The 24,060-nt window shown below is 59.8% G+C and overlaps 1 protein-coding gene across 4 annotated transcripts; it reads right to left on the bottom strand.

The window, feature by feature from the left end:
* Positions 1-14,353: 14,353 nt before the first annotated feature.
* Positions 14,354-23,785, bottom strand: ZNF444 (zinc finger protein 444). Of its 4 annotated transcripts, none has more exons than XM_065926933.1 (4): positions 23,411-23,785; positions 18,512-18,848; positions 16,078-16,162; positions 14,354-15,401 (listed from the first exon to the last, which is right to left on the bottom strand). In XM_065926933.1, the coding sequence occupies exons 2-4, from the start codon at positions 18,821-18,823 to the stop codon at positions 14,821-14,823; spliced, it is 978 nt and encodes a 325-aa protein (XP_065783005.1). In that variant the 5' UTR covers positions 18,824-18,848; positions 23,411-23,785; the 3' UTR covers positions 14,354-14,820. The 4 variants fall into 4 exon arrangements, with proteins under 4 accessions (XP_065783005.1, XP_065783001.1, XP_065783003.1 ...); XM_065926929.1 differs by lacking the exon at positions 23,411-23,785 and adding an exon at positions 23,159-23,308; XM_065926931.1 differs by lacking the exon at positions 23,411-23,785 and adding an exon at positions 22,635-22,710.
* Between the last annotated feature and the right edge of the window lie 275 nt (positions 23,786-24,060).

Raw genomic sequence — 24,060 nt, 5'->3', positions numbered from 1 at the left:
GTCCGTGGGCTTTCCCAGGCGAGAATCCTGAGGGGGTTGCCATGCCCTCCTCCAGGGGATCCTCTGGACCCAGGGATGGAACCCGTGTCTCCTAGGCCTCCTGCGTGGGCAGCTGGGTTCCCAGGGAAGCCCCGTCAGTCTCCCCCGCTCCTTTATTTGTCAGAACAAAGGAGGGAGCCCACGCACAGCACAGCGGTTCCCAAACCAGACCGGCAGGTGGGGCCGAGTGAGGGGATGGGGTGGGCCCTCGTTCTCCTGCCTTTACTCACCAATGGCTCTCCACAGGTCTGGGATCCCCAGGGTCGTCTTCTCCGTCCGGCCTCTGTCAGCCCTCGGGGGAGGGGGGAGCACTGCAAGGGGCGGGGGAGCAAGACCAGGAGGCCGTTAGGGGCGCGAGGACACACAGAACCGGTGGTCCCGGGGCGGGGGGGCGCGGCTCTGATGGGCAGACACCTGCCCGCTTACCCCCACCCGTGCCGGAGGAGACTCCTGAGAGCCCCTCAGACTGCAAGATCAAACCAGTCCATCCTAAAGGAAATCAACCCCGAATATGCATTAGAAGGACCAGTGCTGAGGCTGAAGCTCCAGTACTTTGGCCACCTGATGTGAAGAGCTGACTCATTGGAAAAGACCCTGATGCTGGGAAAGATTGAAGGCGGGAGCAGAAGGGGGCAGCGGAGGCTGAGATGGTTGGATGGCATCACTGACTCGATGGACACGAGTTCAAGCAAGCTCCGGGAGTTGGTGATGGACAGGGAGGCCTGGCGTGCTGCAGTCCATGCGGTCCCAAAGAGTCGGACACGACTCAGCGACTGAACAACAACAAACAACGTGTAGGTGGCAGAACTGGGGCTTGAGCCCACCTATCTGCAGCCAAACCTCGCGTCGTTTCTGCCACACTTTGCATCACAGGGATCTTGGTTCCTGACCAACTTAACCGTCCCCAAAGCACGTCTCCGGGTGCCCGGCAAGCACCCAGTGAAGATGCGGGGAGGGGGTCGGGTAGAGAGGACAGAGGGTCATGGCAGGAAGTGCTCCAGTCTGCCTGATCCTCGCAGTGTGGGGACGGCATTATGCCCACTGTCACAGGCCGGGGACCTGAGGCGTGGAGGCTTGAAGGCTGGACACCCGCCCCTGGGGGCAGAGCTGGGGCTCGAAACCAGCGCTCTGGCCCCGGGATCCAAGCGCACATGACTTCCCTAGACTAACCCCCAAGACCGCTCTGGAAATCAAGCCCATGGACTTTGGGGGCTGTAAGGCTGGGAGTTTACGGTTGCAAACACTCGGCTCACAGGCGCCAGGCAGGGATGGAGGGTCACTCACCAGGACCCAGGAGGTAGCCGGCACTGTTGAGGGTCCAGCCTCCTCGCCCCTAGCCAGAGACGAGAGAGACCAGGCTCAGAGAGGTGGGAAGCACGTTCCGCACGTCCGCTCTGGGAGGTGGTTTGGCTTAGTCTGCATTTCCCCAGTGGCTCGGCCAGAAATAACCCGCCTACAGTGCAGGAGACCTAAGAGTCGCAGGTTCAGTCTCTGTGTCGGGAAGATCACAGGTTCCATCCCTGGGTCGGGAAGATCCCCTGGAGGAGGGCATGGCATCCCACTCCAGGATTCTCGCCTGGAGAATCCCACAGACAGAGGAGCCTGGCGGGCTACAGTCCGTGGGGTCGCAAAGAGTCAGACAGGACTGAGTGACTAAAACAACGATGTTTATTTTATCGTGGGCTTACTCTATGCCAGCGTGGGTTCCTCGGAGGACTGGGTACGTGATGTAGGCAGTCCACTGCAAAATGGAAATACAGGGCCCCTCCAGGTGACTCTGCTGCTTGCTACAGCGCTGAGAGTTTACATTGTCGGGAAGCTCTGCCTTGGAAGGCAGCTTTGGGCATCTCTGGGCCGACGCTAATCATTGGGGTGTTTTTGCTTTGGATAAGCTGAGCCCTGACGTCCGGTATTCTACCTGTGATCTGTTCTAACCTGCCCCCGCCCTGGACCAGGGTGATGAAGTCCGTCTTTCTTCTCTTATTTAAGAAAAAACAATTAAAAAAAAAATTTTTGGCTGCCCTGTGTGGTCTGTGGGATCTTAGTTCCCGGACCAGGGATCGAACCTGCACCCCCTGCGTTGGAAGCACAGAGTCTTCACCACTGGACTGCCAGGGAAATCCCTCTTCTTGTGTTCCTACAACTTGTCCCCCAGCTCCTGGCCCCGCCAGGAGAGTCAGAGCGCCCTCCCCAGGAGGGCGGTGACAGGTGTGTAGTGACAGGCGGGTCTCACCCCGTGGACAGGGGCAGAGGTGGGAGTCTCGGCCAGGCTGAGGAGGACTGCAAGAAGGAGCAGACAGACCGACGGAGGCATCTCAGGGCCGGAGGGCTGGGCGCTGCAGAACGCTGCAGAAAAAGGGGCAGAGGGTTTAGCTCCTTTTTTTATAGCTTGGTTGGAGTACAACTGATATGCAAAGAAAGAAAAAAAGAAAGATGCTGCATGTAAGTGCGTCTGAGGCTCTGGTGGCTCAGATGCAAAGTATCTGCCTGCAATGCAGGAGACCCAGGTTCAATCCCTGGGTCAGATAGGTCCCCTGGAGAAGGAAATGGCAACCCACTCCAGTACTCTTGCCTGGAAAAGCCCATGGATGGGGGAGTCCACGGGGTTGCAAAGAGTCGGACACGACTGAGAGACTTCACCTTCACTTTTCACCTAAGTAGGCTTCCCTGGTAGCTCAGATGGTAGAGAATCTGCCTGAAATGTGAGAGACCAGGGTTCGATCCTTAGGTTGGAACGATCCCTTGGAGAAGGGAATGGGTACTCACTCCAGTATTCTTGCCTGGAGAGTCCCGTGGATAGAGGAGCCTGGCAGGCTACAGTCCTTGGGGTCTCAAAGAGTGAACACAGCCGAGCAACTAAGACACAGTTCACTTCACCTGTAACTGAAATCATATGGTACTTATCTTCCTCTGTCTCTCAATATACTGTGAAGTGCAGGATATCCTATTGTTGACTGAAGGTTCATCTCTGCATTTTTGGTCATAAATACATAATCAAGAATGAAAATGAACACTTCTGAATTTTTTGACGTTTACGTGGAGCACATTTCTTTGAGTAAAATGAGAGCCGGTGGTGGGAGAATGCCCAAGTAAGTAACAGGATATTCAGTACATAGAATGTGTGTGTGAGTGTAAGTGTGAAAGTCGCTCAGTTGTGTCCGACTCTTTGCGACCCCATGGACTATACAGTTCATGGAATTCTCCAGGCCAGAATACTGGAGTGGGTAGGTGTTCCCTCCTCCAGGGAATCTTCCCAACCCAGGGATCAAACCCAGGTCTCCTGCATTGCAGGCGGATTCTTTACCAGCTGAACCACCAGGGAAGCCCAAGAATACTGGAGTGGGTAGCCTATCCCTTCTCTAGTGGATCTTCCCAACCTAGGAATCAAACCGGGATCTCCTGCATTGCAGGCGGATTCTCTCCCAACTGAGCCATCAGGGAAGCCCTGATACATAGCACCTAATACGTAGAATATGCCCCTCCAAACCCCGAAGTGCATGAGTGACCCAAGTTTGAGAACCAGAGAGGCATGAATTGAGAGGGTAGGACTGACAGGGATAACACCACCAGGTGTAAAATAGACAGCTAGTGGGGGGCTGCTTTGTAACACAGGGGGCTCAAGCCAGTGCTCCGTGATGGCCCAGAGGGGGAGGATGGGGTGGGGTGGGAGGAAGCCTCAAGACTCGTCGTGACCCCATGGACTGCGGCCCAGCAGGCGCCACTGTCCGTGGGGGTCTCCAGGCAAGAATACCCAAGTGGGCAGCCACTCCCTTCTCCAGGGGATCTTCCCGGCCTGGGGATCGAAGCCAGGTCTCCTGCATTGCAGGCGGGTTCTTTAGCGTCTGAGCCACCAGCGAAGCCCCAGACAGCTAGTGGGAAGCTCAGCTTGGTGACCTGTGATGACCTGGAGGGGTGGGATGGGGGCGGGATGGGAGGAAGGCTAAGTGGGAGGCGATCCCTGTTACACGTGTAGCTGACTGCCGTCACCGCCCAGCAGAGACCCACACAAGCTTGTAAAGCAGTTCTCCTCCAAACAAAAACCAGGGCCACAGACCACCACCGTGCCTGCCCCTCCGCCCTCTGACCCGCCCGCAGCCCTGAAGCGCCTCCGCCTCACTGCGGCCCCAGCCCCCGACTGGACCTCCCAGCCCCTCCCCAGCCTCACCTGCGCCCCTCCCCACCGCCCCCCTCCCCTTCTCCGCATCCTCTCCCGCCTGCATCTCCATCCTCCCAGGACCAGCCTCCCCGCCTCGGTCTCACCTGGCTGGGGCGGGCAGACCTCGCCAGCTCTCCCGCGTCGGCCGGTCTGGGTCCCAGCCCCCGAGAGGCTCCAGCTTTTAAGCCCGAGGAGGAGAGGCGGGCGGAGGGAAGGGGGAGGCGACTAGACGGGAAGAGGGCGTGGGGGGAGAAGGGGGGAGCGGAGCGCCCGCCCCCAGGAAGGGGTTTCTCAGGTCAGGACAAGGATGCTTCCCGGAGGGAAGATTTCTCGGCCCCACTTTCCCTCGCAGACCCCGCAACCCGAGGTGTTTGCTCCGCTTTATCCAAGGACCCCCAGCCCACCTCCGGCAGGTGTCGGCGTTGGGGGGCAGGGGGCGGTGGCGGGGCTGGGGGAGGCGGGGTGTTCTCGGTTCTCTGCACGCCCTTGACTTCGCTCCACCTGCCGCCGCTGTTCCAAGCTCTCCTGCTGCGCCCCTTTCTCCTCTCCTGCCCTGTCTCCTTGTTTGTGGGGCGTCTCTCCTCGCCACACACCGGGAAATAAGCTCAGTGCGGGCCGGGGCGGCGGGGCCCGGGGATGGGGGCGGTTACGTCCTGCTCATCCCCGAGTCGCTAGCACGGGGCGCTCAGCCAGGCGGGCACCGCTCCGAGGCCCTTCCGCGCGTCCTGACCCGGGAGGGCGCTTCCGCATCCAGTGGGTGCAGGCCAAGGATGCTCCATCCTCCGCGGCAGAGGACACCCCTCCCCAGCAAAGAACCACTGGACCCCCAGTGTCCATAGTACAAGGCTGGGGAACCCCGCGGCAGCCCCTAAAACGGTCCCCAGAGCTGAACAAATAGTTGCTGGATGAGCAAATGAAGGGTGTGTGTGTGAGTGCGCGCGCTTGATCTCTCTCCCGCTCCGTGTCGCTTCCTCCGTTCACCTGTTCCTTTCTCTGCCTCTGGGCCCTGGGACAGCAACAGTTTTCCAGAGGAGGAAAGAGCTGGGAATCAAAGGGGAGGGGGCCCGGCCCGCTGGCTCTGCGCCGGGGGCTTCCGGCCGTCCCGGGGGTCCTCCCGGGACTCGATGACCTGTCTCCGTGATGAAGAGCCTGGGGTCAGCCTGGACTCGGGGATCTCTGCTCCAGGTCCTCATCTCTACCCCAGCCCTCCCACCCACTGCAGACCCTTCTGGACTGCCATCCCCGTCTGCCTCGCTTTTAAGAGGCTCAGGCTTTACCGACCGAGCTAGGGGACCACTCTTCTTAAAAGGAAGACCCCCGCGGGGAGGAGCGTGAGAAATAGCATCTGGAGGTCTCATGCGCGCCTCCCCCACTTGGCTGCCTCTCCCCTCTTCCTGGCTTCCTTCCTGTCTCATCTGGGGGGGCAGGGGGGGTGTTCGGATGGGAGAAAGTGACAGGGAGGTGTAAATGGATCTGCTGGGAAAGAGCAGGAGTGGGGGAGGCTGGCGAGGACAGACCGGCTGAACGGAACCTGGAGGAGGTGACCTGGAGCCTGGCGGACCGCTTCTCCAGGTGACCAGCGCGTGAAAAGTGACGCTATGGGGTCTGCATCTCACACAGACAAAACCCAGATGATGCGGGGCACATGTCACTTTCGTTACATTTCTGTGACACAGCCGGACGTCTGTCTTGAGCCCGCATCCTTCCTTGTTACTTGGAAATGTGGAGACGGGCACCTCGGCCCGAGGTGGACCCTGCAGTGGTCTGCCCGGCATTTACTGGGTGATGAGGGTGCTGGGTTTTGTCTGCGTGCTCAGTCGCCTCGGTCGTGTCTGACTCTTTGTGGCCCCGCGGACTGTAGCCCACCAGGCTCCTCTGTCCATGGGATTCTCCAGGCAAGAAGACGGGAGCGGATTGCTGTGCCCTCCTCAAGGGGGTCTTCCCGACCCAGGGATCAGACCCATGTCTCTTGTGTCTCCTGCATTGGCAGGCGAATTCTTTACCACCGATCCGCCTGGGAAGCCTTTTCTCATATAGATTAACATAGAAAAGTGCTCCTTGGCGACAATTTTCAGAAGCATGTCTCTGTACAGATAAGGCTATGAATATGGATTTGCATATATACATATATCTCTCCAAGTGAAAGTCGCTCAGTCCATGGGATTATCCAGGCCAGAATACTGGAGTGGGTAGCCTTTCCCTTCTCCAGGGGATCTTCCCAACCCAGGGATGGAACCCAGGTCCCCCGCATTGCAAGCAGATTCTTTACCGGCTGAGCCACGAGGGAAGCCCGTATGTCTCCATCTCTTCCTTTAAACAGCACACAAGCTGAAAAATTGATGCTTTTTAACTGTGGTGTTGGAGAAGACTCTTGAGAGTCCCTTGGACTGCAAGGAGATCCAACCAGTCCATTCTGAAGGAGATCAGTCCTGGGTGTTCATTGGAAGGACTGATGCTGAAGCTGAAACTCCAATACTTTGGCCACCTGATGCAAAGAGTTGACTCATTGGAAAAGACCCTGATGCTGGGAGGGATTGGGGGCAGGAGGGGAAGGGGACGAGAGAGGATGAGATGGTGGGATGGCATCACTGACTCGATGGCATGAGTTTGAGTAAACTCCGGGAGTTTGTGATGGACAGGGAGGCCTGGCCTGCTGGGATTCATGGGGTCGCAAAGAGTCAGACACGAATTGAGCCACTGGACTGAACTGAACTAGGAGTTGTTATATCCCCCTGCCACCACGAGGGGGAGCCCAAGCCACATCCCAGAGTGTCCTGCGTCCCTTTGTTAGTGTTTGGTGGGTGTATTTAAGAATACCTCGTCTTCTGTGATAGGAAATCTAAAAAAGAAAAAAAATGCTACAAATACACCTACTTACAAAACCAGGAGTACACTCACAGATGTAGAACACAAACGTCCGGTTAGCAGGGGGCAGAGGAGGAGGGATAAGTTAGGAGATTGGGCCTAACATACACACTGCAATATATAAAATAGATAATTAGTAAGGACCCGCTGGGTTCAGCAGGGGAAACTGCTCAATACTCCGTAATGGCCTATATGGGGAAAGAGTCCTAAAACACAGTGGGTATCTGTATATGTATGGGCTTCCCAGCTGGTTCAGAGGTAAAGAACCCGCCTGCCAATGCAGGAGACACAGGTTTCATCCCTGGGTGGGGAAGATCCCCTGGAGGAGGGAGTGACAACCCGTTCCAGTATTCTTGTCTGGAGCATCCCATGGACAGAGGAGGCTCTCGGGCTGCAGTCCATGGGGTCGCAAAGAGTCGGCCATGACGGAGCGCCTAAACCACAAAGTGTGTGTATATATAACTGCCTCTCTTTGCTGCACCCCTGAAACCAACACAGCACTGTGAATCAACTCGACTCCAATACAATTCATTTTAACAAGAAAAGAACTCTTTGCATGGGATTTCCCCTCTTGAAGAGTCTTGAGGACCCCAGTCGGGGATTCAGCAGACCTCTAGAACGGACTCCTCTAGCGTAACCGAGTGCCTTCCACCCGCACCTCCCCAACACGGGCGAGCAGTGAGAAATCAGCCAAGGGGGGAATCGGGACGTTGACAAACGCGTGGCGATCAGCCAGCCCACCCTGAACCACCACGGGGTCAAGGAAGGAAGGATGCCGGGTGAAGTCAGGAAACACCCTGAGTGAGGCTGGCTGACTCAGCCCTCCGCCAAGGCTTCCTCACAGATTACAGCTCCCGCCCCCACGGTCACACTTAAATTTCCATGAGTGGGGGGCGGTGGCGGGGGCTTATAAGGCCAAGGTTAACGACAGCGACTGGCCCTCAATGCTCTCATGTGGTGGGTGGCAGAGCATGCCAACCTCCTAAGGATGCCATGTTGGTATATTGATTACTCTGAGCCTAAGCACCTGGGAAAAGACACAAAAGCAGCAGGGAGAGACTTCCTCCTCTGCCCCCCACCCAGACGTGCGCGCGCACACACACACACACACACACACACACACACACACACACACACACACTTTACCTTCTGCTGGGAACGCTTATGAACCTCCAAAGGAACCGTTCATCCACTCCATTTGCTTTCTATCAAGTACTTGAAGAAGTGATACATGAAGATTTAACCTGCTCCCAACAAATAATATATTTAAGTGTCTACATTAGGATGAAGGTGTAAATTGAAAGACCAAGGAAAGAAAATTGCAGCAGGGAGCGGGAGGAACTGCTGAACGTTCCGTCCGCCGCCTCCTGCTTTAGCATTGTGAGAAAACAGGGAGATAAAGACGGGGCGGACGGGGTGGGTAGGCTCAGAGGTGGCTGGCTAATAGATGAGAGATAATGGACAGATGATATGTAGCTGAAAGGGATGACAGATAATTGACAGATAATAGATGAGGCGTCCCTGATGGCTCAGACGGTTAAGGACCTACCTAATGCACGAGACACAGGAGACGTGGGTTTAATCCTTAGGTTGGGAAGATCCCCTGGAGAAGGGCATGTCAACCCACTCCAGTCTTCTTGCCTGGAGAATCCCATGGACAGAGGAGCCTGGCGGGCTACAGTCCATGGGGTCGGGTTGCAAAGAGTCAGACACGACTTAGCGACTGAACAACAATTGCTACTTAGGGAGTACTCAAAGGAGAGACAGCTCTTATATCTCATAGGAGATACGCCTAGGTAGCTACGTAGCTAGATATCCTCACAGATGCATGGATGGAAGGAAAAAACAGACATAGAGAGAAAGACACCAAGGGTCAGAGAGAATCTGTGTGTGTGTGCTTAGCCGTTCAGTCCTGTTGGACTCTTTGCAAGCCCGTGGACTGTCGTGTACCACGCTCTTCTGTCCATGGGGATTTTCAGGCAAGAATACTGGAGCCGGTTGCCATTCCCTTCTGCAGGGGATCTTCCCGACTCAGGGATCGAACCTGCGTCTCCTGCATTGCAGGCAGATTCTTTACCCACTGAGCCACCTGGGAAGCCCACATTTTAGTAAGAGTTAAAGAAGAAGCAAGATCGTTTAACTCTTGCAGGCCTCTTGTGTGCCAAAGTCTGTTCACTCTTTTCTGTTTTTGCTGCAGCTAATTCCCCTTATTAGTTATTCCCTCCATATCAATGGAGGAAGGGAAACAGGCATGGTTCTTGTCTGGCTGAAGACATAAACTTCAGGTTTGCTCCGTTTGGCAAATATCAGCTGCCTGGGCCAGGGGCCCTTCTATCTCCTACTTCAATCTCAGTTCCCAGACCAGGGATCAAACCCATGCCCTCTGTGTTGGAAGCGTGAAGTCTTAACCACTGGACCACCAGGGAAGTCCCCGTTCCGAGTTTCTTAGTGTATATTTCCAAATTACCTTTTGCAATAGGCTACCACTCTGCTGTACCACCAGCATTATAGGAAGGTCCCCACTCTACCTGGGAGAGTCGCAGATGTTGAGAGAAGTTTAGTGAGAAAGATGCAAGCATTGTTGGTGCCGAAGAAAGACCTAATCGAATTCTTGAATGGGAAGGGAGAGAATTGGTAGATTTTTAAAACAGGGATGGGTGGCTGAGGCCGACAATCGTGTTATCAGAAGGGTCAAGATGTCCCAGAGACAGCGGGAGAGGAACCCATGGTCAGGAAGAGATATTTCCGAGCTGACCCCCTCAAGCACATTTCTGTGAGAAGCTGGTGAGTCAGAATGCGGTGGAGTCCAGGAGGGGTCAAGATGTTGAGGGCAGCCAGTGAAAAGCATCGCTGGTGTTGCCGGCGCCTTCACGCCGGGGCCTCAAGTGGAGTGACGTGGGGCGGGGATGGGAGGGCGAGCTGATCCGTGCTGGAGCCTGCAAAGGTGGGTGCGTCCCGGGGTCCCGAAGCCGACAGCAACCAGGATGCAGAGTTCAAGGGACAGCATGGTCTAGCCTTTAACGGGTGAGTGGGCAAGAAGGTGTGGACACTTTTTCAACCTTTTTTTACTGAACTGTAGTTGACTTCCAATGCTGTGTTCATTTTGGCTGTACACCAAAATGACTCAGTTATTGCGACACGTATTGTCATCGCTGTCGTTGTTCAGTTGCCAAGTCATGTCCGACTCTTTGCGACCCCGGGGAATGCAGCACGCCAGACTCCTCTGTCCTTCCCCATCTCCCAGAGCTTGCTCAAACTCGTGCCCATTGAGTTGGTGATGCCATCCAACCATCTCATCCTCTGTCGCCGCCTTCTCCTCGCGCCCTCGATCTTTCCCAGCATCAGGGTCTTTTCCAATGAGTCAGCTCTTCGTATACATATATATATGCACAGTGCTCTAAAAGTTCTCTTCCACCATGGTTTATCATAGGTTTATCATCGTTCCCTGCGCCATACAGTAGGGCCTTGCGGTGCATCCATCCTATATATAAAAGCTTACGTCTGCTAATCCCAACCTCCCACTTTAGCCCTTCCCCAACCCCCTCTGCCCCGCAGCCAGCAGTCTGTTCTCTATGTCCATGATTCTCTTTCTGTTTCAAAGACAGATTCATTTGCGTCGAATTTTAGATTTCACATATAAGTTATATCATGCGGACTTGGTGTTTGTCTTCACCTGACTTAATCCACTCAGCTTGATCATCTCCAGTTCCATTCGTGTTGCTGCAAATGGCACGCTTTCATTCTTTTTTATGGCTGAGTAAAAAAGTATTCCACTGTATATATGGACCACATCGTCTTTATCCGTTCCTCTGTTGATGGACATTTAGGTTGCTTCCATGTCTTGACTATTGTGAATACCGCTGCTATGAACACAGGGTGCCTGTAACTTTTCAAATTATACTCTTCACATTTTACCTCTTTTGAGCTGGGCAGTTTCTAAAATCCCATGTTTGTCTGATGGGTGGTCCAGCGACTTGGCATTCGTAAAAGTCTGCTGAGATTTAAAATTGTAGAGCCATATTTGTCTTTTCAGTCTTATCAGAGAATTCTCTGCGCATACGCACAATAAAGGGCTTCCCAGGTGGCCCTAGGGGTAAAGAACCCACCTGCCAGTGTAGGAGACATAAGGGATGTGGGTTCGATCCCTGGGTCGGGAAGATCCCCTGGAGGAGAGCGTGGCAACCCACTCCAGTATTCTTGCCTGGAGAATCCCGTGGACAGAGGAGTCTGGTCAGCTACAGCCCTGGGTTTGCAAAGAGTCAGACACGACAACACACACAGTAGAGCGTCAAACAGGAGTTCCTCGAGCGGCACACAGCCTCCATGAAGCACTTCTTTCCGCCTGAGACGGGAGGTGAGGAGAGACTTCCGGGGTGCGGGGCGGCAGGCAGCCTCCTTCCCTGGGGCTCAGCTTCGAGCAGACACCTCTGTCCACCGTGCTGAACGCTCCAGTGTCTCCCTCGGTCACCCCTTCCTCATGTCGGACCAAGGGCAAGGGATCACAATGAAGCCTGCAAAGGTGTGTGTGACTGTTGGGGTCATGGATCTGGGTTAAGATCCCCCGCTCCCTTTCCTGCCCAGAAATCACCCAGTGTGGTTCCAACACGCCCCACTTTCCCACTCCCGCTCTCACCACCTCACACCCAGAAAAGAGGGGACTTGGGGTCAGCATTCCGTCGTCGCCCTAACTCAGGGAGAGGCAGTTGGAGACATCCTCGCATCTCACTGGCCGACCGTGCAATTGTGGGAAACTCTGCAGGTCTGCGGACTTTGTCTCCTCACTGATGACCTGGTTCTACCTGGGACTGTTTGTTTTTCTTTAAGGACTCTTTCAAAATCCTCTGTGTCATTTTGTGAGTGGAGTGGGGTCATACTATAGATCTGGTTACATCTCTACCTTTCTCCCAGCTGCGGGTTCCCCCCACCCACCCCTCACCCCTCACAATGTTTTAAAGAGAAAGTCGTGATTCTGTGAGTACCTCTAGGTCATTTCCTCTGGCTTCAGGTAGTATTCAGTACAAAGCCGTAATTATTGATTTTTAAAAATCTCATACATCTCATATTTTAAATGCTTTCTTCTCTGCAATCACCTTCTGTTTTTTCAGTCTTCTAGCTTCATTGAGGCTTCCAATGGCTAAGTCAAAGATCTCTCTTGGTAAATGTCACACTGCACTTGAAAATATGTGGGTTATTCTCCAACATCTTTTGATGTTGACCTCTAACATAATTCCACAGTGATGAGAATGGACTCTGTATGATTTTAATACCTTTAGCTCATAAAATTTTTGCAACTTGATTTATGTCCCTGGATAAGTTCCAGTGTTTCCTGCTTTACACTCTATGGGAATTTGAATAGAATTTGTATCCTGCTGTTCTGTGAGAACTGTATAAATCTTAATTATGTTGAATTGGTTCATAGGGCTTTTCAGGCCTGCTATATCTTTCTACTTCTCTATTCATTCTATTAATTTTTGAGAGTTTGATATTGAAGCTCCATATGAAAATATTAATTTACCTAGTTAAAAAATAACTCTAATATACAGTGGAACTTTTCCTTGAAAAAGACCCTGATGCTGGGAAAGATTGAAAGCAAAATAAAAGGCCAACAGAGGATGAGATGGTTGGATGGCATCACCATCTCAGTGGACATGAGTTTGAGCCAACTCCGGGGAGATGGTGAAGGACAGGGAAGCCTGGGGTGCTGCAGTCCATGGGGTCACAGAGATGGACGCGACTGAGCGACGGAACGAGTGGAACTACACGTAATCTTGTTCTGTATTTTCCAAGTCTCCTGTAAATTCATAACTTAAAAAAATATAAAAGAAAGAACACATACAAAGCAAACAAAAAGTTTCACACCAGTAGATATCAGTGCTGGGTTGAGGATTTCCCGGGCTTCTTTATCACAGACCCCCAGGATGCACAGCTTGTCCTAAGAGGACTGGATGAACCAAGGCCGTGTAGCTAGCGGAGCAGGGTGCTGAAGAGATGTGGCTGCTCAAAACCGGTCCACGCCCCACCCGGGCTGGGCCCTCCACACCTGGGTGCCCTCCTCCACCAGGCAGAATAAACGTGGTCCACACCCACCTAGCTGTGACCCAACCCCTCTCCGTAACAGCTGTTGGCCAGACTCAGTTTCCCTTGCAAGCAGTCAGAGGAGCCTGGGGTTGGATGCCTTGTTTTTCAGCACTGCGGCATGATGTTATCAGGCTGCCCAGAGCAATTCTCACCCCCTTTCTGGGGTTTGGACAATTTTCCTGGACGGTGTGCAGGCGCCTCCCCCTCCCTTCCCCGGGTGGACATCCGAGCCGTCTGGCGCGCGCACCACAGTCTGCGCGGGTCCCCCAGGGGGCGGGGCGCAGGCCCCCAGACGCTGCTGGCACACCGCGAACCTGGGGTGCTCCGCCTGCCTGCACCCCGGCCGCCGGCTTCAGACCCCGACCGCAGCGCGGCTACGTGGCCCTCCGATGCCTCGGTTCCCCCACATGTGCGGTGGGGTGGCCACAGCGCTTGCCTCCTTGGGTTCTGACAATTAAAGGACTTTGAGTGCTTGAAAAGCGGGGCCTGGACACTGGCAGTCGACCCCAGCTCCAGGGGAGATACCCCCACCTCCCCTCCTCTGGTGCCCTCGCTGGGTCTGGCTGCAGACGTGGCCGCTCGGAGCCAACTTCCTCTGCCAGGCGTGGCCACACAGACCCCGGGCGTGGGAGGCTGCCAGAGACCTCCCACGAGGGTCACTGCTCTGCCAGCAGAAGGGCAGGTCTCTGCCCTCATCTCCAGAGCCAGCCCCTCCCGAAGAAGCGTTATCAGCCCCGTCCCACAAGGTGGACGCTGAGGCCTGAGCGCTTGCCCAAGGTACCCTGGAGACCAGCCGGCGCCCCCACCTCCCCCAGCTGCTGAAGGTCTCAGAAGCTGCGGCCCGGCTCTGGCTGTAAAAGTCTGGGGGTACAGCTAGTCGCTTTCCCAGACCCCCTCACAGCCAGATGGTAGGGGCCTGTGGCCTGGGCCTTCTGGTCCAGGGGCTGGCGGGGCAAAGCCGAGGGTGCTGACCGTGCGGGATTCTATCAGCAGAAGCCCGGCCAGGCTCGGGCGCTGGATGCCTGGAAGCCCAGGGCAACTCACCCTGTCACCTCTCAGGGACTCATCGAGTCTCTAGGCTCAAGGGCAAGGAACTGGGCCCCGGGCTGCGCCCAGACTCCCAGGGCCCTGCCAGCCGGGAGGGTCCCCGGTGGGGCCCACCACGCCCCTCCCCGGACGGCAGTTCTGACAGAAGGCAGGAGCCGGGATCTGCACAACTCGTCAGCGGCTTTATTAACAACACTCTCCAGATGCTGGTCAGCGGCCGTCTCCGGCGCGCGTCCCAGGAGCAGGCGCTTGTCCACCTCGGGCCTGCCTGATGGGCCAGTCCCAGCGCGAGGAGGCAGACCTCGGATCCCCCTGCCGGAACACGGCCCGTCCTGTTGGAGCCGTGGCGCAATCCGTCCGTCCTGGGAGGGACAGGGGGCCGTCTCCCCAGGCGGGACAAGGCCCAGTCCCCTCCCTCCAGCCTCCTCCAGCCCGGAGCCCTGCCCCTGCCCAGCTCCTTGTCTGGGTTCCGGCCCGGGAGGAGGGGGTGGGGAGGGCCGCGGAGGCGACCCCGCACCGCAGAGGCCATGAGCGCGGGGCGAGGGCTGAGCCGGGGAGAGAGGTTCGGGGCATCACGCGACGGGGCTCGGGCACCGGAGTGCGGATGCGGGCGGGGGCGCCGGGCGCGCGGCCGGCTACCCCAGCGGCCAGGGCGGGAAGGGCGCGGCGCCCTCGGGGCCCGGGGCGGCGCCGCCCGCGCCGGCCGCGCGCCCGTGGGTGCGCTGGTGGCGGAGCACGTGCTCGCGGCGCCCGAAGCCCTTGCCGCACTGCCAGCAGGCGAAGGGCCGCGCGCCCGAGTGCGTCTTGCGGTGGCGCACCAGGTGCTCGCGCCAGTAGAAGGTCTTGCCGCACTCGCAGCAGGCGTGCGGCTTCTCGCGCGCGGGCAGCGGGCGCAGGGCCGGGCCCGGGCCGCCGGGGTGCGTGCCGCGGTGGCGCCGCAGGTGCTCCTTGCGCCGGAAGGCCTTGCCGCACTCGGGGCAGGCGTGCGGCTTCTCGCCCGAGTGGCTCTGCCGGTGGCGCAGCAGGTGCGCCGGCTTCAGCGAGGACTTGCCGCACTCGGGGCAGGACGCGGTGCCCGGGGCCGCCAGGAAGGCGGGCAGGCCAGGCGCCGGCGGGGCTGGCGGTGCCGGCGGGGGGCTGCCCGGCTCCTGCTTGTAGGGGCGCGTGGCCTGGGCGTCCGCCGTCGCCGGTTCCTCAGCCCCAGGGGCCGCATCTCCTGCAAGCAAAGGCGCAGAATCAGGGCGGCCATGGACTGGTTCATGGATGTGGGGGACCGGGTGGTTCATGGGCACGGCCTGGATGGATGTGCGGGCGGATGAGTCCGCACTGGGGATGCACAAGCTGGGTCGATGCACGGACTGTCTGATGAGTGGGGGGATGGCCTCGTTCATGGATGGGCGTGGACGGGCCGGTTGATGGATGGGGTGGTGGGCAGATGGTTGGTTTAAGGATGGGGAGATAGGATGGTTTATGGATGGCGGTAGGACAGACGGGTGGATGGGTGGATGGGGGTGCGGGTGGACAGACTGGATGACGGATGGGGGGCGGGCAGGGAAGAACAAGCTGTGAGGGGATGGACGGAAGCTGCCAAGGAGGCGCCTGCTGAGAAGCAGGGTACAGAGCCCGGGGTCAGGCTGCGGGGACACAACCCCGGCGCGGCAAGCGGCATCCCGGGTGGGGTATTCTCTTCTGTGCCGGGGCTCTGCTGGGGAAGGGCTGGCGACCCCGGGGTCTCGAGGCGGCCGCGCGATGTCAGCACCCCCGCCCGTGTGCCGGGCCCTCCGGGGCGGGGTCCGGCGCGTGGGGTCGGTCCACTGAAGGCGTGAGTGACGGACAAGGGAGGAGCGTGCCCCCGGGGCGGGGAACGAGGTGCGGAAGGAGGGGCTGCTCACCTGAGGGCGTCGCCTCACCGGCTTCCTCTACTGCAGCAACCCCGGAGCCTCCGGTTGCATCCTGAGGCGGCCTCGTCGCTGGTCCCTGGAACCAGAGACCCCACACGGCCAGCTGAGAAGCCGGAGCCCCGCCGCCCGCCCTCCAGGTCCTGCCGCCGGCTCTGGGGGCAGCGGCCGCCGCGCGGGGGCACCGTCTGCTGGTCCTCCAGGGACCGCCCGTGGAGAGGCCCACGTGGTGAGGACCGAGGCCTCCTACCGTCCTCCCGCCGAGCACCTCTGCAGCGGGCCCTCCAGCCCCCAGCAGCCTCCTGAGGGGCCCGGGCGGGCTCCCGACCCACGGGGCCGGCGGAGACCATGAGCGTTTACTGCTCCGAACCACTGCGCTTCGGGCGGTTTGCTACCGGGCAGACAGACCACTGATGGAGCCGCTTTAACCCTGCCTTTAGCTTCGATGCCCTGTGCCACCTCCAAGAAAATGCAGAAGGAAAATGCCCAGGCTACTTTCAACTCAGGACCAAATTAAGGAGCTTTTCCCAGCTCTTCTGTGGATGGTTCTGAGCAGTGTGGCCCGGCCAGAGGTCCATGGTTGAGATCGCCAGCTTCAGAGCCACGACCTCCGGCTCCTTTACGCTCTTGTCGCGGCTCCTCGAGCAGTCTGGGTGGAGTCATTTCTCCTGGAAAGGCCTGGCCGACCTCCCAGTGGAGTCACTGGGCTGTCTTCTCAGGTGGCTCAGTGGTCAAGAATCTGCCTGCCAACGCAGGAGGCACAGGAGACAAGGGTTGGACCGCTGGGTGGGGAAGATCCTCGGGAGCAGGACATGGCAACCCACTGCAACATTCTTGCCTGCAGAATCGCGCGGACAGCTCTGCCGCAGGAGACAGTGGCCCCAGGCCACCTCTCAAGTGCGCGGGAGGCCAGTCATACTACAGCCCCGAGGCTGCGGGGCTGACCCTCCAGGTGCAGCGGGACCGGCCTGGCCCAGAGAGGGGCCTCTGCGCTCGCCTGCGGGGCAGGGACCACTGGGCCGGCTGGTCCCGCCAGCGGTCCGGTCTGAGGACCTAACTCATGGCGGAGGCTCCGGGCCATGCAGGCACTTGCATCTGCGCCGTGACGGGGGCTGGAGGCCGCACCTCCCAGTGGGAGGCTCGGGAGCACTCTGGCTGGCGCTCCTGTTTTTCCGCCACATGCTGTCACCCGGGGCTGGTTGGTGCTGCCGCCTGGGTCCCGGGAGGACCCTCCTGGCCTCTCCCCGCTGCCCCTCTGTAGCAGTTAACCCGTGTCCTTCGGCTGGGACCAACCACAGCCGCCGGCAGGGCAGGGTCAGCCCTCAGGGTGGTCCCGGGACCCTGAACTTGCATCAGTCGTCAGAAGGGTGGGCCGGGGTGGTGGTTAGTCGTGTCCGACTCTCTGCGCCCCATGGTCTGCAGCCCGGTAGGCTCCTCTGTCCTTGACAGTTTCCCGAAGTTTACTGAAGGTTGCCTGTGACCCGACCCTTACCGCCGTCCCTGGCCTGACCCTCCCCACCCCCCGCCACCACCACACCCTGGACCTCAGGGTCCGTGGGGCCTGTTGGGGGTGTCTCCACGGGGAGCTGGGGGGGGGTGGGGGCAGGGGGTGAGTGTGGGGGAGGGGGAACCCGTGTGGGAGGGGGAGGGATGGGGGCAGGGATGAGTGTGGGGGAGGGGGAGGAGGGGGCCCCGGGGGGCCGGGGGTAGGGGCAGGGCGGACCGGGAACAGGGGGTGAGTGTGGGGGAGGGGGAACCCGTGTGGGAGGGGGAGGGATGGGGGCAGGGATGAGTGTGGGCCCCGGGGGGCCGGGGGTAGGGGCAGGGCGGACCGGGAACAGGGGGTGAGTGTGGGGGAGGGGGAACCTGGGTGGGAGGGGGAGGGATGGGGGCAGGGGTGAGTGTGAAGGAAGAGGCAGGGGGGGACCCGGGAACAGGGGGTGAATGTAGGGGAGGGGTAACCGGGGGGAGGGAGAGGAGGAAGAGGGATGGGGGCAGGGGTGAGTGTGGGGGAGGGGGAGGAGAGACTCCAGGGGTCAGGACGGATGGGGGAGGAGGGATGGGGGCAGGGGTGAGTGTGGGGGAGGGGGAGGAGAGACTCCAGGGGTCAGGACGGATGGGGGAGGAGGGATGGGGGCAGGGGTGAGTGTGGGGGAGGGGGAGGAGGGATGGGAGCAGGGGTGAGTGTGGGGGAGGGGGAGGAGGGATGGGGGCAGGGGTGAGTGTGGGGGAGGGGGAGGAGAGACTCCAGGGGTCAGGACGGATGGGGGAGGAGGGATGGGAGCAGGGGTGAGTGTGGGGGAGGGGGAGGAGGGATGGGGGCAGGGGTGAGTGTGGGGGAGGGGGAGGAGGGATGGGAGCAGGGGTGAGTGTGGGGGAGGGGGGCCCCGGGGGCCGGGGGCAGGGGCAGGGCGAACCCCGGGCTCACCCACAGCTCCTCCAGCAGCGCCACGGCCTCCTCGCCGCTCTGCGGCCGGCGGCTGCACACCCAGGCCTGCACCTCGGCGGGCAGCGCGCTCAGGAACTGCTCGAGCACCAGCAGCTCCAGCATCTGCTCCTTGGTGCGCACCTCGGGCCGCAGCCAGGCCCGGCAGAGCGCGCGCAGCAGCCCCAGCGCCTCGCGGGGCCCCGGGGCGTCACCCAGGTGGAAGTGGCGGAAGCGGTGCCACGGCGAGTCGGCGGTCAGACCCTCGGCGGCACCTCGCTCCTGCTTCACGGGGCCCGGGCCTGGCGCCTCCATGGGGCCGGCGGTGGGGTCACAGCGCCTGCGGGGAGAGGCTGCGGTCTGAGCGCGCTCCGGCGGGGCCCCCACGCGGGAGGGCTGGCCGCCCCGCCCCCCATGAAGGGCTCGCCGGCCGCGTGTGGGCCCCTGTCCCCACTCTCCCCGCCTCCTGCGTCCTCCCCGCAGGAACTCAGCGAGGCCGCGCGCACGGAGGCCACCGGCCCTTGGCAGGCGCCTGGGCACCTGGGCCTTGTTACCAGCACCTCCGATGCCGTGGTCGCACCGCGATGCCGCAACGCGGAGGCGGACGCTCCCTGGCACCGGCTCCCAAGTGCTCCGCGCCCTGCCTCTCCCTCACTAACCAGGGTGGACACAGACGTGTACCCCTCCACCCCTGGGGCTCATGTGGACGCTCGGACCCCCAACGTGACTGTCCGTGGGGCCGGGGCTTTGAGGAGCACGTGGAGGTGAAGTGAGGTCCTGGGGCGGGGCACGGCTGTCTTCACAGGTCATGGCAGCTCCGGCCCTGACCTACGACACAGCGGGGAAGGGAAGGCAGGGTCCTTGGGCGGGCAGAGGCCCCCACCAGACCCCCGCCCACCCTCACTGATCCCGGCCGGACCCCCGCCTCCCGGAGCACAAGGAGCAAGTGTCTGTGGTTGTAGCCGCCTGGTCTGTGGTGATCAGGTCTCCGCACTCACGGCCCCCAGGCAGTGTGGGGGCTGGTCGATGTGGAGGGCTGACTGTAAGACCCTCCACCCTCCCAGTGCTGTCACTGGGCTGTCTTCCCAGGCGGCTCAGTGGTCAAGAACCTGCCTGCCAACGCAGGACACACAGGAGACCCGGTCCGATCCCTCGGTCGCAAGAGCCCCTGGAGTAGGAAATGGCAACCCACTCCAGTGTTCCCACCCAGGGAGCCCTGTGCCCCCCACTTCCTCTCCCCCTTCCCAAAGTGGGGGGGGGACAGACTGGCAGTGACCTCAGTCCCGAGGACTGCAGACCCAGAGCAGGTGCTCCTGGGCAGGGGTGATCTGAGAGGGTCTGCAGACAGTTCTGACTGTCAGATGGGGGCGCAGAGAGCGGTATGGCTGGCATCCAGCCAGTGGAGGCTGGGGACTCTGCGGGGGACCCTGCAGGGCCCAGAACGGCCCCCACCCCGGCAGAGGACGCAGCCCCCAAATAAATACCGCCTGGAACCACGGCCCTCAAACGCTCCCGGGACCCCAGAGTTCCTTCCAGGGTACCTCAAGGTGAGAACACGCTTCCTGACCCAGAGAAGGTGCCAGCCCCTGTCCCCATCTCCTTCTCTCCCGAGCACGCCGTGGGCCTTCCCGGGGCCTCAGCAGATAGCAGAGGCGGCCGTGGGAACCCAGCTTTTCGGGGTCACACTGATGCAAAGACAACTGGTACCATGCTTCCAACTTTTCATTGTGAAACACGGTTACTCTTCATTTAAAAACTGTTATGGGGCATGGGAGAAACTGGGAGACTGGGATCGACACATACACACCACCACATAGAGAACAGAGAACTGACACGACCCTCGTAAATAGCACGGGGACCCCTACTCAGTTCTCCGGAAGGACCTGTACATGACTAGAATCTATCCAAGAGTGGGTGTGTGCGTGTGTGACTGACTCACTGCTCTACAGCAGAAACTATAGTGTAAATCAACTATCCGTGGGTGCATGTTAAGTTGCTTCGGGCATGTCTGACTCTCCGGGACCCCACGGACTGTAGCCCACCAGGCTCCTCTGTCCATGGAATTCTCCAGGCAAGAAAACTGGAGTGGGTTGCTAGTTCCTCCTCCAGGGGATCTTCCCAATCCAGGGACTGAACCCACATCTCTTAGGTCTCCTGCATCGGCAGATGGGTTCTTCACAACCAGTGCCACCTGGGAAAGCCCTTAAATAAACCATGAAAGTGAGTCGTTCAGTCGTGTCTGACTCTTTGCCACCGCATGGACCATACAGTCCATGGAGTTCTCCAGGCCAGAATACTGGAGTGGGAAGCCGTTTCCTTTTCCAGGGGATTTCCCCAACCCAGGGATCGCACCCAGGTCTCCCGCATTGCAGGCAGATTCTTTACCAGCTGAACCACCAGGGAAGCCCTAAATCAACTATACTCCAATTTAAAAAAATAATAAAATTAAGAGAAAAAAGTGTAATTTATGTTAACATGTGGAAAAAATCAACTACTGCTATTTCTAAATGCATTACTACTATGAGATTTTCTCAGCCTTAGTTTCTGAAATGACACAGAAATGTAAACAAAAGTGCTTTGGGGAGCATCTTCAAAAATTGTTTAAGGTATAAAGGGGTCCTGGGCTTAAAACCTTTGAGACCACTGGCCCACAGCCTGTTTTTAAACAAAAGTTTTACTGGTGCACAGCTGTGCCCATCTGCTGTGTACGGTGGACCTTCTCAGACTTAAGCTGGTTTGATCAGCCAGCTAATTAGTGGCAGGGACTGAACTCACACTGGCCTTAAAGCGCAGCTACCGAGGAGGAGGAGCTGGCATCTGGGTGAAAGAGGCTGCAAAACATTGGCCAAGTTAAAACGGGTAGCCAGGCAGGCAAGCTCCATCCAGAGCCTTGCCTCATTTATTTTTCTCCATCTTTTTTCCGACGAGGAGGAGGAGCCGAAGGACAGAGTGGGAGTTCGGGATTAGCAGACACAAACTGCTATACACAGGACAGATACACACCGCAGAGGAGCCCACTCCATCAGGATAGGGTTCATCATCAATCCTGCGATGAACCACCACGGAAGAGAGTGTGAAACAAGAATGCCTTAATGTATAACTGAATCACTTTGCTGGACAGCAGAAATGACCACTGTGAATCAGCTAAACTTCCATAAATTAGCTTTTTTAAAAAATGCAAAAAAAGGGGAGGGAGGTTCGAGAGGCAGGGGACATATGCGTACGTATGGCTGACGCACGCCGGTGTGCGGCAGAAACCAACACAATATCATAAAGCAATTATGCTTCAATTAAAAAGAAAAACATTATAAAAAAATAAAGAGTTAAAAAATAAAATGTTTTTAAAAAAGACGGAAAAAATAACCGAGACAAGGCTCTGGATGGAGCTTGCCTGCCTGGCTACCAGCTTTAACTAGGCCAATGTTTTACAGCCTCTTTCACCCCGATGCCAACAGTTGTCTCCCCACCTGTGACCTGGAGACTTCCACGAGTCCCCCGGCGGCGGGGGCAGGGGCGCAGTGGGCCCTGCTGGGGAGCCACCGGTCCACTGGACTAATATTTACTCAGACCAAAGGGCCACCTTCCCAGCGAGTCGTCCTAGGACAAGACACGCCACCTTTTACGCTGTGAATCTTCCCTCCCCGGGGCTGCAAAATGGGGAAAGTCAGGCGAACCCAGGCGTCTCAGGAAGTCAAGACGTACGGAAAACAAAGATGCTGCGGGGCGCGCGCGGCGGCGCCAGGCCAGCCTTCCACCGGCGTCCGCCCTGCCCACTCCCGTCACTTTGTGCGGTGCTGGGGACACGGCTTCCAACAAAAGCGCCGGCGCTGCACCCAAGCCCCCGCGGCAGCAGAGGCTGAAAGGGGAAATAGAAGGCGGGCGGCGGGGCCGCCGCGGGCGACCAGGAGACCAAATACGGCCCTGCAGCGCGGCGCGCCCACCAGCCAGGCTGTCGGGGGGAGGGTGGGGGGCACGCGTTCCCGAGGAGGAGAGAAAGGAGGAGGCAGCTGACCCCGGCCCGGGGGAGGCGCAGCTCCGCCGAAGTGCCGCCCAACGTACAGAGACCGCGCGCCGGAGGCCCGCCCGCACCCCGCCCGCCCCCTCCCAGGAGCCGCTTTCCGCAAACCTCTCCGACCCGGTCCGTCCCCGCCGGCGCCCCCGGTCTCCCAGGCAGGGCCCAGCCCCCGCCCGCGCCAGTCCCCTCCCCCTCCCCCCTCCATGCCCCTCCCCCACTCCGCCGGAGCCCCCTCCCCCTCCCGCCGGCCCTCCCCCCCCCCGCCCCCCCGGCGTTCTCCGCCCTCCTCCCCCACCCCGCCCCCCCCCGGCGTTCTCCGCCCCCCTCCCCCCGCCCCCCCGGAGTTCTCCGCCCTCCTCCCCCCCCGCCCCCCCGGCGTTCTCCGCCCCCCTCCCCCACCCCGCCCCCTCGATCTCCAACTCTCCCCGCCCCCCGGCGTTCTCCGCCCCCGGGACCTGCACCCCTCCCCCTTCCCGACGCCCCCACCCCCGTTCGCGCTCCCCGCCCCCGGCCCCGTTTTCATCCCCTCCCCCACCTCCGCCGTTCCTCCCTCCCCGGGCCCCCCGCCGGCCCCCTCCCCGAAGCTCGTCCCGCCGGCCCCCTCCGACGCCGCCCTCCTAGCCCCCCTCGCTCACCTCACTCTCTCGGGCGAGGCCCCCCAAGCCCCCTCGCCACCTCGCGCATGCGCACAGCGCTCACCAGGACTCCATGCCCCGGCAGGCTTTGCGCCAAACGCGCCTATCCCCCTCCCCCCAACCTTCCCAGACGCTCAGCGACCGCTTCCCCCCCGCAACTAGCCCGCCGCCCTCACCCAAAACAACATCTCCCAGGGAGCACCGCGGCAAAGGCGGCCTCTCATTGGCCCTCGCCTCGGCGACCCCCCCCACCTCACGCCCGTCCTCGCAAGGTGCCGCCGGTGCCAGAACTACATTTCCCAAGATGCATCGAGGCGCCGTCAGATTTTGGACTACATTTCCCACAACGCACGCACACTGGTCTTCGCCCGGGCCCGCGGGCGGGCACCTCCCCAGCCCACCCCAGCCCGAGCAGGCGAAGATGCGCCGAAGGGCAGAGCAGGCGAGCCGAGGGAGGAGGAGCCAGGGCGGCGTTGCCGTGGAAACCGGAGCGGCCGTCCGGAAACGGGGCCCCTGCAGCCCAGAAGTGGGCCGGCTGGGAGGAGGGCCCGAGCCGGAGCTCCGCGCCAATCGGAGCTGCGCGCTGCGTCTCCTTGACCACGGGCCGCGCGTCACCCTCCCTCCCCGCCCGGTGCGGACGCAGCGGGGTCCGAGTTGGCCCCGCGGTGGCGGCGGCGGGCCTCGGGGGCCGGCCGGGGCTCCCTGCTCTGCCTCGTGAGCCTGGCGCGCGGGTCCTGGCCTCCGTCTGTCTCCCCGCCTTTGAGTCGGGGAGGGGGCTGTTTGCAAGGTCTCGACCGGCCTCCGGGGACCGGCCGCAGCCTCCGCATCTCAGACCCGGAAAGGAGATGCCCTAGACGGGCCCAAGACCGAGGCCGGGCCGGGAGCCTCAGTCATCGCCCGGG

The sequence above is a fragment of the Muntiacus reevesi genome, chromosome 2, assembly GCF_963930625.1.
Source record: "Muntiacus reevesi chromosome 2, mMunRee1.1, whole genome shotgun sequence".
Lineage (NCBI taxonomy): Eukaryota > Metazoa > Chordata > Mammalia > Artiodactyla > Cervidae > Muntiacus > Muntiacus reevesi.
The sequence above is the reverse complement of the archived record's forward strand: the minus strand, read 5'-3'. Positions and strand labels throughout refer to the sequence as shown.

Excerpts from the sequence above, each read along its gene's own strand:
- ZNF444 (XM_065926933.1), bottom strand. The coding sequence starts at position 18,823 with ATGGAGGCGCCAGGCCCGGGCCCCGTGAAGCAGGAGCGAGGTGCCGCC. Across the intron at positions 16,163-18,511 it reads CGCTGCTGGAGGAGCTGTGG|GGACCAGCGACGAGGCCGCC; the intron begins GTGAGCCCGGGG and ends CTCTGGTTCCAG. Across the intron at positions 15,402-16,077 it reads CGGTGAGGCGACGCCCTCAG|GAGATGCGGCCCCTGGGGCT; the intron begins GTGAGCAGCCCC and ends CTTTGCTTGCAG.